At 30.5% G+C, this 13,473-nt stretch overlaps 3 protein-coding genes and 1 long non-coding RNA gene across 4 annotated transcripts in view; 1 reads left to right on the top strand and 3 right to left on the bottom strand.

Moving 5' to 3' along the window:
* Positions 1-13,473, top strand: part of LOC143204345 (uncharacterized) — a 31,255-nt gene that overhangs the window by 2,778 nt on the left and 15,004 nt on the right. The gene's annotated exons all lie outside the window — the stretch shown is intronic.
* Positions 285-935, bottom strand: LOC143203865 (uncharacterized). The gene is made up of 3 exons (XM_076416177.1): positions 869-935; positions 612-707; positions 285-550 (listed from the first exon to the last, which is right to left on the bottom strand). The coding sequence occupies exons 1-3, from the start codon at positions 885-887 to the stop codon at positions 285-287; spliced, it is 381 nt and encodes a 126-aa protein (XP_076272292.1). The 5' UTR covers positions 888-935.
* On the bottom strand, positions 7,094-7,748 carry LOC143203887 (uncharacterized). Its single transcript, XM_076416199.1, has 3 exons — positions 7,681-7,748; positions 7,424-7,519; positions 7,094-7,364 (listed from the first exon to the last, which is right to left on the bottom strand). The coding sequence occupies exons 1-3, from the start codon at positions 7,697-7,699 to the stop codon at positions 7,099-7,101; spliced, it is 381 nt and encodes a 126-aa protein (XP_076272314.1). The 5' UTR covers positions 7,700-7,748; the 3' UTR covers positions 7,094-7,098.
* Positions 8,549-9,017, bottom strand: LOC143204196 (uncharacterized). The gene is made up of 2 exons (XM_076416682.1): positions 8,926-9,017; positions 8,549-8,864 (listed from the first exon to the last, which is right to left on the bottom strand). The coding sequence occupies exons 1-2, from the start codon at positions 9,011-9,013 to the stop codon at positions 8,599-8,601; spliced, it is 354 nt and encodes a 117-aa protein (XP_076272797.1). The 5' UTR covers positions 9,014-9,017; the 3' UTR covers positions 8,549-8,598.

Genomic DNA, 13,473 nt, shown 5'->3' with positions numbered 1-13,473 from the left:
AAGTTTTGCTCGATGTAAGAATTATATTTTAATCGATTCTGATTAGATGTATATCAAGAAATCTAAAATGTTCGGCTTCAAATATCTTATCTGCTGCATATGTAAAATATTTAGTTATTTATAAGGTATAGAACCTTATTAATTTAGGACACGTTCGTTTAAAATTGCTACAATTAGCAGCATGGAATAGATTTGTACAACTCTTTTAGGGGCATTTGAATTAAAATATTTGAATATTATTTAAAAAACATTTATTTAACGTAAAACTAACAGTTTTATTTCAATCAAGTATTTTGTAACTTATGGTTTGCCATAGTCCTTCTCGTACCATTTTGTCGTTTTTTCTTAGCCTTGAATGGAGAAATGATGGTCACTGGTTTATTTATAGATGGATCCCTTGCAAGCTTATTAATAGAACGATAGGCCATTCTTATTCCTTCGGTGGGTCCAAATATTTGGGCAAAGGTCTTATTTCCATCGGTTGCTTGAGAGATAATTACTTTGGCTCCGGAATTTTTCTGAATTTCCTCGATAGTTTTTCCACCTTTTCCTATAACATATATATAAATCATTATTTACTGTTTCAATAATACTTAAATTTGTATACTAACCTATAACTCTACATAACAATTTATTTTCTATACAGATTGTCGTAAAGATATCTAAAGCTTTCGTACTATTGCTACTGCTTCCTTGCATTGACACAGCTGAAAGAGAAATTAAAGTTACTGTTTTGACTTGAATTATTTTTAGAATTAAATTTCCATTATTAACTTATTCATTAAATTATGCTATTTCTCTATTTTTAATTAAAAATTGATTACTAATAAATAAGTAAAACAATATATATTAATTTTACTTCTCTTACCTTTGCATGTGGGACTCATTTTAGACACTCACAAGTATCTCCAAATTGATCTTTCACTAAACTCTCTGGCAACTGATACCCTTGCTGCAACCAACCGTTTCTTTTATACAAAATTTTTAATGAAGGTTTTATTAAATAAGGAGGCGTGTTTGTTTGATATATTTTACAAATAATCATTGTACAAATGATCATAAATGTACTTCAAGGGTTATTTATTTGTTTTAAGGGATGTTTAAGGAAGCCATAAAGGAGTAATTGGATTTATTACTGTTTAATATTTTATGAAATTCTTTTATATTTCTCAAAATAACGATTTCATGTCGTATTGGCTTAATACTTATATCTTTAACTATATATATAATATATCTACTATATTCTTTAACCACTACAGCATAGTAACAGTAAAGTACAATATTTCTACGATGTTATATATGCTATATTTCGTGCTTAATATGGAAACTGAATGACTTCTGCACTGCACGATTTCCTATTCCTCGTCACATCTGCTCAACAATAACATTGTACACAAATTTCTGATTATTATAGATATTAAATATGTGAAAACATTATACGCGCATTTAAAATTTGAGCTTCTCCTTCGATTTTCCCCTAACAGATCCCGATTTGGTTGGAAGAATTTTGAATATCGGCCCAGAATTGATGGCGAAATCAGCCAACATACATTAATATATATATTTACAGCCGAACATAAAGTCGGTTAAATAATAAGCCTAATCGTTATATTCTAAGTTGTTGGATTGTGTTCAATAGTGTTGAGATCTATAAGCGTATCCTTATTAACGAGCGTCTGCTGTAATCTTAAGCTCAGTAAATCATGCCCAATTATGTTAAAATAAGAAATATTCATAAATCTAGCTGTAAAAGTCAGTGTCAGTAATTTGCGGTAGAACAAAGATCATCACAATTAAAAACAGAGTGATAGTTATTAGAGTGTAAGTGCATTCGATAACGCTTACAAGCCAACCTAAAAACAAAAAATACTAATCAGTTTTATAACTGTAAATATGTTTACAATTTATTTTAACAATTTTCATGTAACATTGTTTTTATATCAATTTTTGTTAACTGCCTCCAAAAAGTAATTTAGTTGATAAAAATAATTGGAATATTTTGTACACCTTTTTCGTACTTTATAGTGGGTGTATAAAAAATAATTTGAAATAATTTATGGTAAAAATATATTTTACCATAATTCAACTAGCAATATAAGTCTATTAGAGATTAAATTCTGAAAATAAACATCTTTGTCACTCAAAAGTTTACAGCAGCAGCTTTATGTTTCACCATAAATCACATAAATACGTATAAGTTTAATAAGGAGGCTTGCCTGATATTGTTTACAATTAACCGGTGCATAAATGACCATAAAAGTACTTTAACAGTTATTTATTTATTTAGATATGTTTACGGGGTCATAAAATGTAATTGTTATCTATAATGGTATTGGCTTAATACTTATATCCGTGGCCAAATAGTTATATTAAATAAGATTTACTTTAAAATTAAAAATTATTTTGTGTTTATGACATAAAATTATATTATTTTTTGTGTATTGTTTGAGGGCTCGGTACCGACTTCAAACGGATTTTCATTTAGTTATTAACAATGATTATTACGTAAATATTTTATTTTAAAAGGTTTTTTGTTGTGTTAAAAGTCTAAGTTTGATTAGTTTTTATATTTTAGTGAGTTCCTATTTATTTTTTGAAGTCTATTCAATTATTTTGTTAAATATATGCAATGTGTCTCTTATAAATATGCAATTATGTCTCTATGCTATAGTTTCGAACGACTTCCGATTATCGGTCACTCAGCAATAATATTATACTTAAATATCTGATTATTATAGATAAAAAAATATGTGAAAACATTGTACCCGCCTTTAAAATGAGAGCATTTCCTTAGATTTTCCCCCTTTCCTCCAACTGATCCTGGTTTGGTTCCAATGGGACCACCTCCGAAGTGCACTCTTTCGAATAAATAAAGACTTTTGATAATCGGCCCTCAATTGACGAGGAAACCGGCGAACATACATAAAAAAAAACTTACACAGCTGAACATAAAACCTCCTCCTTTTTTGAAGTTGGTTAAATAGTAAGCCTGATGGTTATATAGTAAGTTATTGGATTCGTGTTTAATATTGTTGAGGTCTGTTAGTGTATTTTTATACACTTCAAAATTATACTATATATTATTGGGATAAGCATTATTTTTATGGAGGATTTTTGTGGACTGAATAGATATAATAATCAATTTGCTTGCACGACTTTATTTTTAATACCATTATTCTATGTTAAGCGATAAACAATCATAACGACATGTCCGTCACATGTTTCCTATTTCATTAATTGTCAGTAAAGGATACAATCATTGTTACGTACGAGTATGCGTATTTCATTGTCTGAAATCAATATAATGTTTAATTAATAATCAAGAATATAAATGTATCACATTTGCTAATCTACAATGCTTTGCAGTTAAAATATAGATTAGACTACTGGTCTCTCAACTCTGGTCTAAAATAACATTTATATTTAAACAAAACAATATACAAAAGTTTAACATTTTAAACAATATATAATATGTGCTACTGAAACTTAATGAAACAATCAACAAGAATCGCTATCGACTATAATTTATACATTTTAGCCAAGTATTGCGCGAAAAACCGTCGGAATACGAAAACATCTTTGGAAGTATCAAAATGGAAAGTACTACCCCAATCTCACCAATGCCTATTTTCTCCAGACTTGATCAAAAGGTAGAAAAAAAATAGATCGATCGGATAGACTGAAAAGTTACAGCATTCTTTCGAGATACAATCCCTAAATTGCCTGAAAAATAGAATACATCGTACCGATTTTAATTTATAGGCCAGTAGATAAGAAGCGTTCGATATATTTTGTTACACCTATTGTTTGACGAGAACCTACAAACTATGTTGACGGTTCTTTATTCCTATTTTTACTCGTTTCTGTCTATTACAATAGGACTGTAAATGAAGAAAAGCATCAAGAAAATACAACAAAAATTCTAGATCCAAACAGTTCGCCAGTTCCTACTCTGCTTCAAACATATGAGTACTCAATAAAGACAATTTGAAAGAGAAAGAACTCAACAAGCCTTTGTCATCCCATGACCCCAATCAAAATTGCGTGTTTAAGTTCAGGTTTACAGCAATGGTATCAGCTCATGAATGACAGCGTTCGATTAACCAACTGTTTAATTATATTTCGAATGTAAATATCATTAACAGTAACAATCGTACTTTCGATGCCTCTTTGTGATGTCTTTGTCGGATTCGTTGTCATAAAATTGAATTTTCAATAAATAAAATAAACATTTGCGTAAAATTTATTTCGTGGTAAGGTATTAAACAAGTTTTTGTTACTAGTGGCCCGTAATTTTAAAGAATATTCAACATTTTTGAAAATAAAGCTATATATATTTGACAACCTACAACAATCTTTCGGACCATTGTGACGGACCATATTGATGGGAAAAAAATGTTGTTTTTACTATTTTCCTTGCAATTATTCTATATTTTCTCATCATACAAACCTTCCCAGGATCTGTACAAAAATTTAAAAACCAAAAATAGCCCAATCGGTTCAGCCATTCTCGGGATTTAGCGAGACAAATAAATTTCTTCAATTATTTTTTTATATACCGAACATGTTGTTTAGTGGACTCAAAAATCGTATCATCATAATATTAATAATTTTATTGGCCTCTGGTTCAAAGTTGTACCACTCGCTAACGTAAAGAGATTCGCACACCAATAGACCCTGCATTACAAGTATGAATGAATCGTATTCCGTTTCATGGATACTGTGATTCCTATCCATATTTCCGGGAACACTGTCTGCTTCTACAAATTTCGTCAATGTTGACCATAATCTTTTTTAAATAACTGTCACAATAACAGGCACCATGCCTCAGTGCCTTACAGAGGAAGGATTCAAAGATGCGAGCTTTTAGTATTGTTTGTAAAATTTCCTTTCTTCCTCATGCACTATGTTTGAGAGGGAAACACTCCTGTATTTTGCAGCTTGTTACTTCAGCATTGCACACATATTCTTCTCCTATATTGCTACTTGCAACTACCAAAACTTCTACGCTTCTATACTTACTTTAAATGTATTCCGTTTAAATTTACAATAACAGGTGATGTGAGTTGTCAATAATTTAGCTTTTATTTAGTCTCATATCTTATCATTCTTTGATGTCAATTATATCATGAAGATTGCCTGACATTTTAACATCAACTAACGCCATGTCGGTCCAGAAATGTATAGTATCCTACTCTTTTCGGAAACAAATCTCTACAGGAGCTTCACACTCGATTCCACATGTCCCAGCCCTGTTCAACCTTCCCATAGCTCATTTCCCACTTCCCAAGCAATCACACACAGCTTTCTTCACCGTCGATTACAGTCCCGACGCCATCTGCGACAGGTCCCAGGTTCAACTCAGCCAGGCGATAGTGTGATGTAAATCCCAGCGACTGCATATTAACCCGAGCGAAACTCGGTTAAAAGTTTATTTTGTTCTACACCAAGAAGAGGTTCCCTGGCTCCACAAGGTATCATACTTCGGTCTTCGATTCGATCTTAGATTCCAATGGTCAGCCCAAATTCAGCAAACTATTTGCAAAGGCAGTGGCGAGTACAGCGTGCTATTTCCTTTCCTCTGAAGAAAAAGCAAACTACCAATTCCCCAGAAAGCTACTCTCTGTAAAATGATCCGTCCGTCCAGCCTGCCTTGTCTCCGAGAGACAACTTGCATTACTCCAGGTATTCCAATCCAAGAATGCCTGCGCGTTACTCAGTGCCCCATGGTTTATGAGGAACGCGAATACACACCTACCATCAGACATCCCGCTCGTCAAAATCACCTACTGGACGCCATTATATCTCCTCTTAAATGTTTTTTGCATAAAAATATCCATCATTAGCATGTAAATAGTGGAAGAACGACATTTATATCTCACTCTCTGGATCGAACCATATGCTTTACGCGACCTTACCACCTTACATATTGATCCAAAAATTTATCTCTCTATCTTCGACTCCATACAGATCTTCTAACATTAAGTTTTCATCTCTATGGTAGTAATTCATCATACTTGTGTAATGACTGTCCATAAATTACATGATATTCAAATACTTAATTAACTAAATCATCTAAAACTTTTATTTGGGAAGTCATTTACTAAATATTCTAGTTGTCCCTCAACATGTCCATTTCGTTTGCATACCATGAGAGGAAAAACAATTGTACAACAAGAAGAGCTACGAAGTTGTTGAATAGATGATATACGATGGACTTAGGAAATGCCGTATGAAAAATGTGGATATGCTGACGAAATCAATAGTTACAACTAATGACTGACATACTAAAATAACTACAGTCACTGAAGCAATGTCGAGTTCAGGAGAAATTCGACCAATAATAAATATATGGCGCATTGACTTGTTCAGTTCATCCACATACCTACAGATAAATCCAAATATATTTAATCAGTTTTCCGGTAACTAGCCGATCTAAGAAACACTTTCATTTAATTCGATATTGCTCATCACCTTGACTGGTATTTTGATCCAGAGATATACAGAAATTCAGCAAATGCCCGATAACGTGACTGTGTGTGTGTCTAAGTGTTTACATCTGCAGCTTTATGTTTCAAATAAATCAAATAAATACGAATAAGTTTATAATGACTTAACTGAATTTTTAAGTAAAGTTTTAATTATCAAGTAAAGTGATATAAGTTTATTAGAGATTAAATAACTTAAAATTAACATCTTTGTTACTGAAGTGTTTGCATCTGCAGCTTTATGTTTCAACATAAATCAAATAAATACGAATAAGTTTACTATGACTTAACTGAATATTTGGAAATAAATTATCTCCGAAACGGAATCTCTCAAATTATCCGAAGTTTTGCTCGATGCAAGAATTATATTTTAATCGATTCTGATTAGTTTGAATATTGGGCTTCAAAAAACTTATCTTGTGCATATAAAAAATATTTAGTTATTTATAAGGTATAGAACCTTATTATTTTAAGACGCGTTCGTTTAAAATTGCTGTAATTAACAGCGTGGAATAGATTTGTACAACTCTTTTAGGGGAATGTTTATTAAATTATTTGAATATTATTTAGAAAACATTTATTTAACGTAAAACTAACAGTTTTTTTTCAATCAAGTATTTTGTAACTTATGGATTGCCACAGTCCTTCTCGTACCATTTTGTCGTTTTTTCTTAGCCTTGAATGGAGAAATGATGGTGACTGGTTTATTTATAGATGGATCCCTTGCAAGCTTATTAATAGAACGATAGGCCATTCTTATTCCTTCGGTGTGTCCAAATATTTGGGCAAAGGTCTTATTTCCATCGGTTGCTTGAGAGATAATTACTTTGGCTCCGGAACTTTTCTGAATTTCCTCGATAGTTTTTCCACCTTTTCCTATAATATATATAGATCATTCTTTACTGTTTCAATAATACTTAAATTTGTATACTAACCTATAACTCTACATAACAATTTATTTTCTATACAGATTGTCGTAAAGATATCTAAGGCTTTCGTACTATTGCTACTGCTTCCTTGCATTGACACAGCTGAAAGAGAAATTAAAGTTACTGTTTTGACTTGAATTATTTTTAGAATTAAATTTCCATAATTAACTTATTCATTAAATTATACTATTTCTCTATTTTTAATTAAAAATTGATTACTAATAAATAAGTAAAACAATATATATTAATTTTACTTCTCTTACCTTTGCATGTGGGACCCATTTTAAACACTCACAAGGCACTGCAACCTGATCTTTCACTAAACTCTCTGGCAAGTGATACCCTTGCTTCAACCAACTGTTTCTTTTATACAAAATTTTTTATGAAGGTTTTGTTAAATTAGGAGGCGTGTTTGTTTGATATATTTTACAAATAATCGGTGCACAAATGATCATAAAAATACTTCAAGGGTCATTTATATGTTTAATGATGTTTAAGGAAGCCATAAAGGAGTAATTGGATTTATTACTGTTAAATATTTTATGAAATTCTTTTATATTTCTCAATATAACGATTTCATGTCGTATTGGCTTAATACTTATATCCGTGCTCAAATAATTATATTAAATTAAATTTGTTTTAATCCTTTTTAATTTTCGGTTTATGACATAAATTTATATTATTAACAGCAGTTATATATTTTGTCGTAAATCAAGTGAAGTGATATAAGTTTATTAGAGATTAAATAACTCAAAATAAACATCTTTGTTACTGAAGTGTTTGCAGCTGCAGCTTTATGTTTCAACATAAATCAAATAAATACGAATAAGTTTATTATGACTTAACTGAATATTTGGAAATAAATTATCTCAAAAACGGCATCTCTCAAATTATCCGAACTTTTGCTCTATTCAGGAATGATATTTTAATCGATTCTGATTAGTTGTATATCAAGAATTCTAAAATCTTGGGTTTCGAAGATCTTATCTGGGGCATATATAAAATATTTAGTTATTTATAAGGTATAGAGCTTTATTATTTTAAGACAGGTTCTTTTAAAATTGCTGCAATTAACAGCGTGGAACAGATTTGTACAACTCTTTTAGGGGAATTTGTATTAAAATATTTGAATATTATTTAGAAAACATTTATTTAACGTAAAACTAACAGTTTTATTTCAATCAAGTATTTTGTAACTTATGGTTTGCCACAGTCCTTCTCGTACCATTTTGTCGTTTTTTCTTAGCCTTGAATGGAGAAATGATGGTGACTGGTTTATTTATAGATGGATCCCTTGCAAGCTTATTAATAGAACGATAGGCCATTCTTATTCCTTCGGTGGGTCCAAATATTTGGGCAAAGGTCTTATTTCCATCGGTTGCTTGAGAGATAATTACTTTGGCTCCGGAATTTTTCTGAATTTCCTCGATAGTTTTTCCACCTTTTCCTATAACATATATATAAATCATTATTTACTGTTTCAATAATACTTAAATTTGTATACTAACCTATAACTCTACATAACAATTTATTTTCTATACAGATTGTCGTAAAGATATCTAAAGCTTTCGTACTATTGCTACTGCTTCCTTGCATCGACACAGCTGAAAAAGAAATTAAAGTTACTGTTTTGACTTGAATTATTTTTAGAATTAAATTTCCATTATTAACTTATTCATTAAATTATGCTATTTCTCTATTTTTAATTAAAAATTGATTACTAATAAATAAGTAAAACAATATATATTAATTTTACTTCTCTTACCTTTGCATGTGGGACTCATTTTAGACACTCACAAGTATCTCCAAATTGATCTTTCACTAAACTCTCTGGCAACTGATACCCTTGCTGCAACCAACCGTTTCTTTTATACAAAATTTTTAATGAAGGTTTTATTAAATAAGGAGGCGTGTTTGTTTGATATATTTTACAAATAATCATTGTACAAATGATCATAAATGTACTTCAAGGGTTATTTATTTGTTTTAAGGGATGTTTAAGGAAGCCATAAAGGAGTAATTGGATTTATTACTGTTTAATATTTTATGAAATTCTTTTATATTTCTCAAAATAACGATTTCATGTCGTATTGGCTTAATACTTATATCTTTAACTATATATATAATATATCTACTATATTCTTTAACCACTACAGCATAGTAACAGTAAAGTACAATATTTCTACGATGTTATATATGCTATATTTCGTGCTTAATATGGAAACTGAATGACTTCTGCACTGCACGATTTCCTATTCCTCGTCACATCTGCTCAACAATAACATTGTACACAAATTTCTGATTATTATAGATATTAAATATGTGAAAACATTATACGCGCATTTAAAATTTGAGCTTCTCCTTCGATTTTCCCCTAACAGATCCCGATTTGGTTGGAAGAATTTTGAATATCGGCCCAGAATTGATGGCGAAATCAGCCAACATACATTAATATATATATTTACAGCCGAACATAAAGTCGGTTAAATAATAAGCCTAATCGTTATATTCTAAGTTGTTGGATTGTGTTCAATAGTGTTGAGATCTATAAGCGTATCCTTATTAACGAGCGTCTGCTGTAATCTTAAGCTCAGTAAATCATGCCCAATTATGTTAAAATAAGAAATATTCATAAATCTAGCTGTAAAAGTCAGTGTCAGTAATTTGCGGTAGAACAAAGATCATCACAATTAAAAACAGAGTGATAGTTATTAGAGTGTAAGTGCATTCGATAACGCTTACAAGCCAACCTAAAAACAAAAAATACTAATCAGTTTTATAACTGTAAATATGTTTACAATTTATTTTAACAATTTTCATGTAACATTGTTTTTATATCAATTTTTGTTAACTGCCTCCAAAAAGTAATTTAGTTGATAAAAATAATTGGAATATTTTGTACACCTTTTTCGTACTTTATAGTGGGTGTATAAAAAATAATTTGAAATAATTTATGGTAAAAATATATTTTACCATAATTCAACTAGCAATATAAGTCTATTAGAGATTAAATTCTGAAAATAAACATCTTTGTCACTCAAAAGTTTACAGCAGCAGCTTTATGTTTCACCATAAATCACATAAATACGTATAAGTTTAATAAGGAGGCTTGCCTGATATTGTTTACTATTAACCGGTGCATAAATGACCATAAAAGTACTTTAACAGTTATTTATTTATTTAGATATGTTTACGGGGTCATAAAATGTAATTGTTATCTATAATGGTATTGGCTTAATACTTATATCCGTGGCCAAATAGTTATATTAAATAAGATTTACTTTAAAATTAAAAATTATTTTGTGTTTATGACATAAAATTATATTATTTTTTGTGTATTGTTTGAGGGCTCGGTACCGACTTCAAACGGATTTTCATTTAGTTATTAACAATGATTATTACGTAAATATTTTATTTTAAAAGGTTTTTTGTTGTGTTAAAAGTCTAAGTTTGATTAGTTTTTATATTTTAGTGAGTTCCTATTTATTTTTTGAAGTCTATTCAATTATTTTGTTAAATATATGCAATGTGTCTCTTATAAATATGCAATTATGTCTCTATGCTATAGTTTCGAACGACTTCCGATTATCGGTCACTCAGCAATAATATTATACTTAAATATCTGATTATTATAGATAAAAAATATGTGGAAACATTGTACCCGCCTTTAAAATGTGAGCATTTCCTTAGATTTTCCCCCTTTCCTCCAACTGATCCTGGTTTGGTTCCAATGGGACCACCTCCGAAGTGCACTCTTTCGAATAAATAAAGACTTTTGATAATCGGCCCTCAATTGACGAGGAAACCGGCGAACATACATAAAAAAAAACTTACACAGCTGAACATAAAACCTCCTCCTTTTTTGAAGTTGGTTAAATAGTAAGCCTGATGGTTATATAGTAAGTTATTGGATTCGTGTTTAATATTGTTGAGGTCTGTTAGTGTATTTTTATACACTTCAAAATTATACTATATATTATTGGGATAAGCATTATTTTTATGGAGGATTTTTGTGGACTGAATAGATATAATAATCAATTTGCTTGCACGACTTTATTTTTAATACCATTATTCTATGTTAAGCGATAAACAATCATAACGACATGTCCGTCACATGTTTCCTATTTCATTAATTGTCAGTAAAGGATACAATCATTGTTACGTACGAGTATGCGTATTTCATTGTCTGAAATCAATATAATGTTTAATTAATAATCAAGAATATAAATGTATCACATTTGCTAATCTACAATGCTTTGCAGTTAAAATATAGATTAGACTACTGGTCTCTCAACTCTGGTCTAAAATAACATTTATATTTAAACAAAACAATATACAAAAGTTTAACATTTTAAACAATATATAATATGTGCTACTGAAACTTAATGAAACAATCAACAAGAATCGCTATCGACTATAATTTATACATTTTTGCCAAGTATTGCGCGAAAAACCGTCGGAATACGAAAACATCTTTGGAAGTATCAAAATGGAAAGTACTACCCCAATCTCACCAATGCCTATTTTCTCCAGACTTGATCAAAAGGTAGAAAAAAAATAGATCGATCGGATAGACTGAAAAGTTACAGCATTCTTTCGAGATACAATCCCTAAATTGCCTGAAAAATAGAATACATCGTACCGATTTTAATTTATAGGCCAGTAGATAAGAAGCGTTCGATATATTTTGTTACACCTATTGTTTGACGAGAACCTACAAACTATGTTGACGGTTCTTTATTCCTATTTTTACTCGTTTCTGTCTATTACAATAGGACTGTAAATGAAGAAAAGCATCAAGAAAATACAACAAAAATTCTAGATCCAAACAGTTCGCCAGTTCCTACTCTGCTTCAAACATATGAGTACTCAATAAAGACAATTTGAAAGAGAAAGAACTCAACAAGCCTTTGTCATCCCATGACCCCAATCAAAATTGCGTGTTTAAGTTCAGGTTTACAGCAATGGTATCAGCTCATGAATGACAGCGTTCGATTAACCAACTGTTTAATTATATTTCGAATGTAAATATCATTAACAGTAACAAGCGTACTTTCGATGCCTCTTTGTGATGTCTTTGTCGGATTCGTTGTCATAAAATTGAATTTTAAATAAATAAAATAAACATTTGCATAAAATTTATTTCGTGGTAAAGTATTAAACAAGTTTTTGTTACTAGTGGCCCGTAATTTTAAAGAATATTCAACATTTTTGAAAATAAAGCTATATATATTTGACAACCTACAACAATCTTTCGGACCATTGTGACGGACCATATTGATGGGAAAAAAATGTTGTTTTTACTATTTTCCTTGCAATTATTCTATATTTTCTCATCATACAAACCTTCCCAGGATCTGTACAAAAATTTAAAAACCAAAAATAGCCCAATCGGTTCAGCCATTCTCGGGATTTAGCGAGACAAATAAATTTCTTCAATTATTTTTTTATATACCGAACATGTTGTTTAGTGGACTCAAAAATCGTATCATCATAATATTAATAATTTTATTGGCCTCTGGTTCAAAGTTGTACCACTCGCTAACGTAAAGAGATTCGCACACCAATAGACCCTGCATTACAAGTATGAATGAATCGTATTCCGTTTCATGGATACTGTGATTCCTATCCATATTTCCGGGAACACTGTCTGCTTCTACAAATTTCGTCAATGTTGACCATAATCTTTTTTAAATAACTGTCACAATAACAGGCACCATGCCTCAGTGCCTTACAGAGGAAGGATTCAAAGATGCGAGCTTTTAGTATTGTTTGTAAAATTTCCTTTCTTCCTCATGCACTATGTTTGAGAGGGAAACACTCCTGTATTTTGCAGCTTGTTACTTCAGCATTGCACACATATTCTTCTCCTATATTGCTACTTGCAACTACCAAAACTTCTACGCTTCTATACTTACTTTAAATGTATTCCGTTTAAATTTACAATAACAGGTGATGTGAGTTGTCAATAATTTAGCTTTTATTTAGTCTCATATCTTATCATTCTTTGATGTCAATTATATCATGAAGATTGCCTGACATTTTAACATCAACTA

Source organism: Rhynchophorus ferrugineus, unplaced genomic scaffold, assembly GCF_030347505.1.
Source record: "Rhynchophorus ferrugineus isolate W39M unplaced genomic scaffold, kcgeb_rfMv2 rfM10, whole genome shotgun sequence".
NCBI lineage: Eukaryota > Metazoa > Arthropoda > Insecta > Coleoptera > Curculionidae > Rhynchophorus > Rhynchophorus ferrugineus.
This window is presented reverse-complemented; position numbering and strand designations above follow the sequence as displayed.

What these genes read in the sequence shown, in the direction of transcription:
- LOC143203865 (XM_076416177.1), bottom strand. An exon ending in ATTGTTATGTAGAGTTATAG is followed by an intron (nt 551 to 611) that starts GTTAGTATACAA and finishes TATATGTTATAG; the next exon opens with GAAAAGGTGGAAAAACTATC.
- LOC143203887 (XM_076416199.1), bottom strand. An exon ending in ATTGTTATGTAGAGTTATAG is followed by an intron (nt 7,365 to 7,423) that starts GTTAGTATACAA and finishes TATATATTATAG; the next exon opens with GAAAAGGTGGAAAAACTATC.
- LOC143204196 (XM_076416682.1), bottom strand. Translation starts at nt 9,013, where the DNA reads ATGCAAGGAAGCAGTAGCAATAGTACGAAAGCTTTAGATATCTTTACG. An exon ending in ATTGTTATGTAGAGTTATAG is followed by an intron (nt 8,865 to 8,925) that starts GTTAGTATACAA and finishes TATATGTTATAG; the next exon opens with GAAAAGGTGGAAAAACTATC.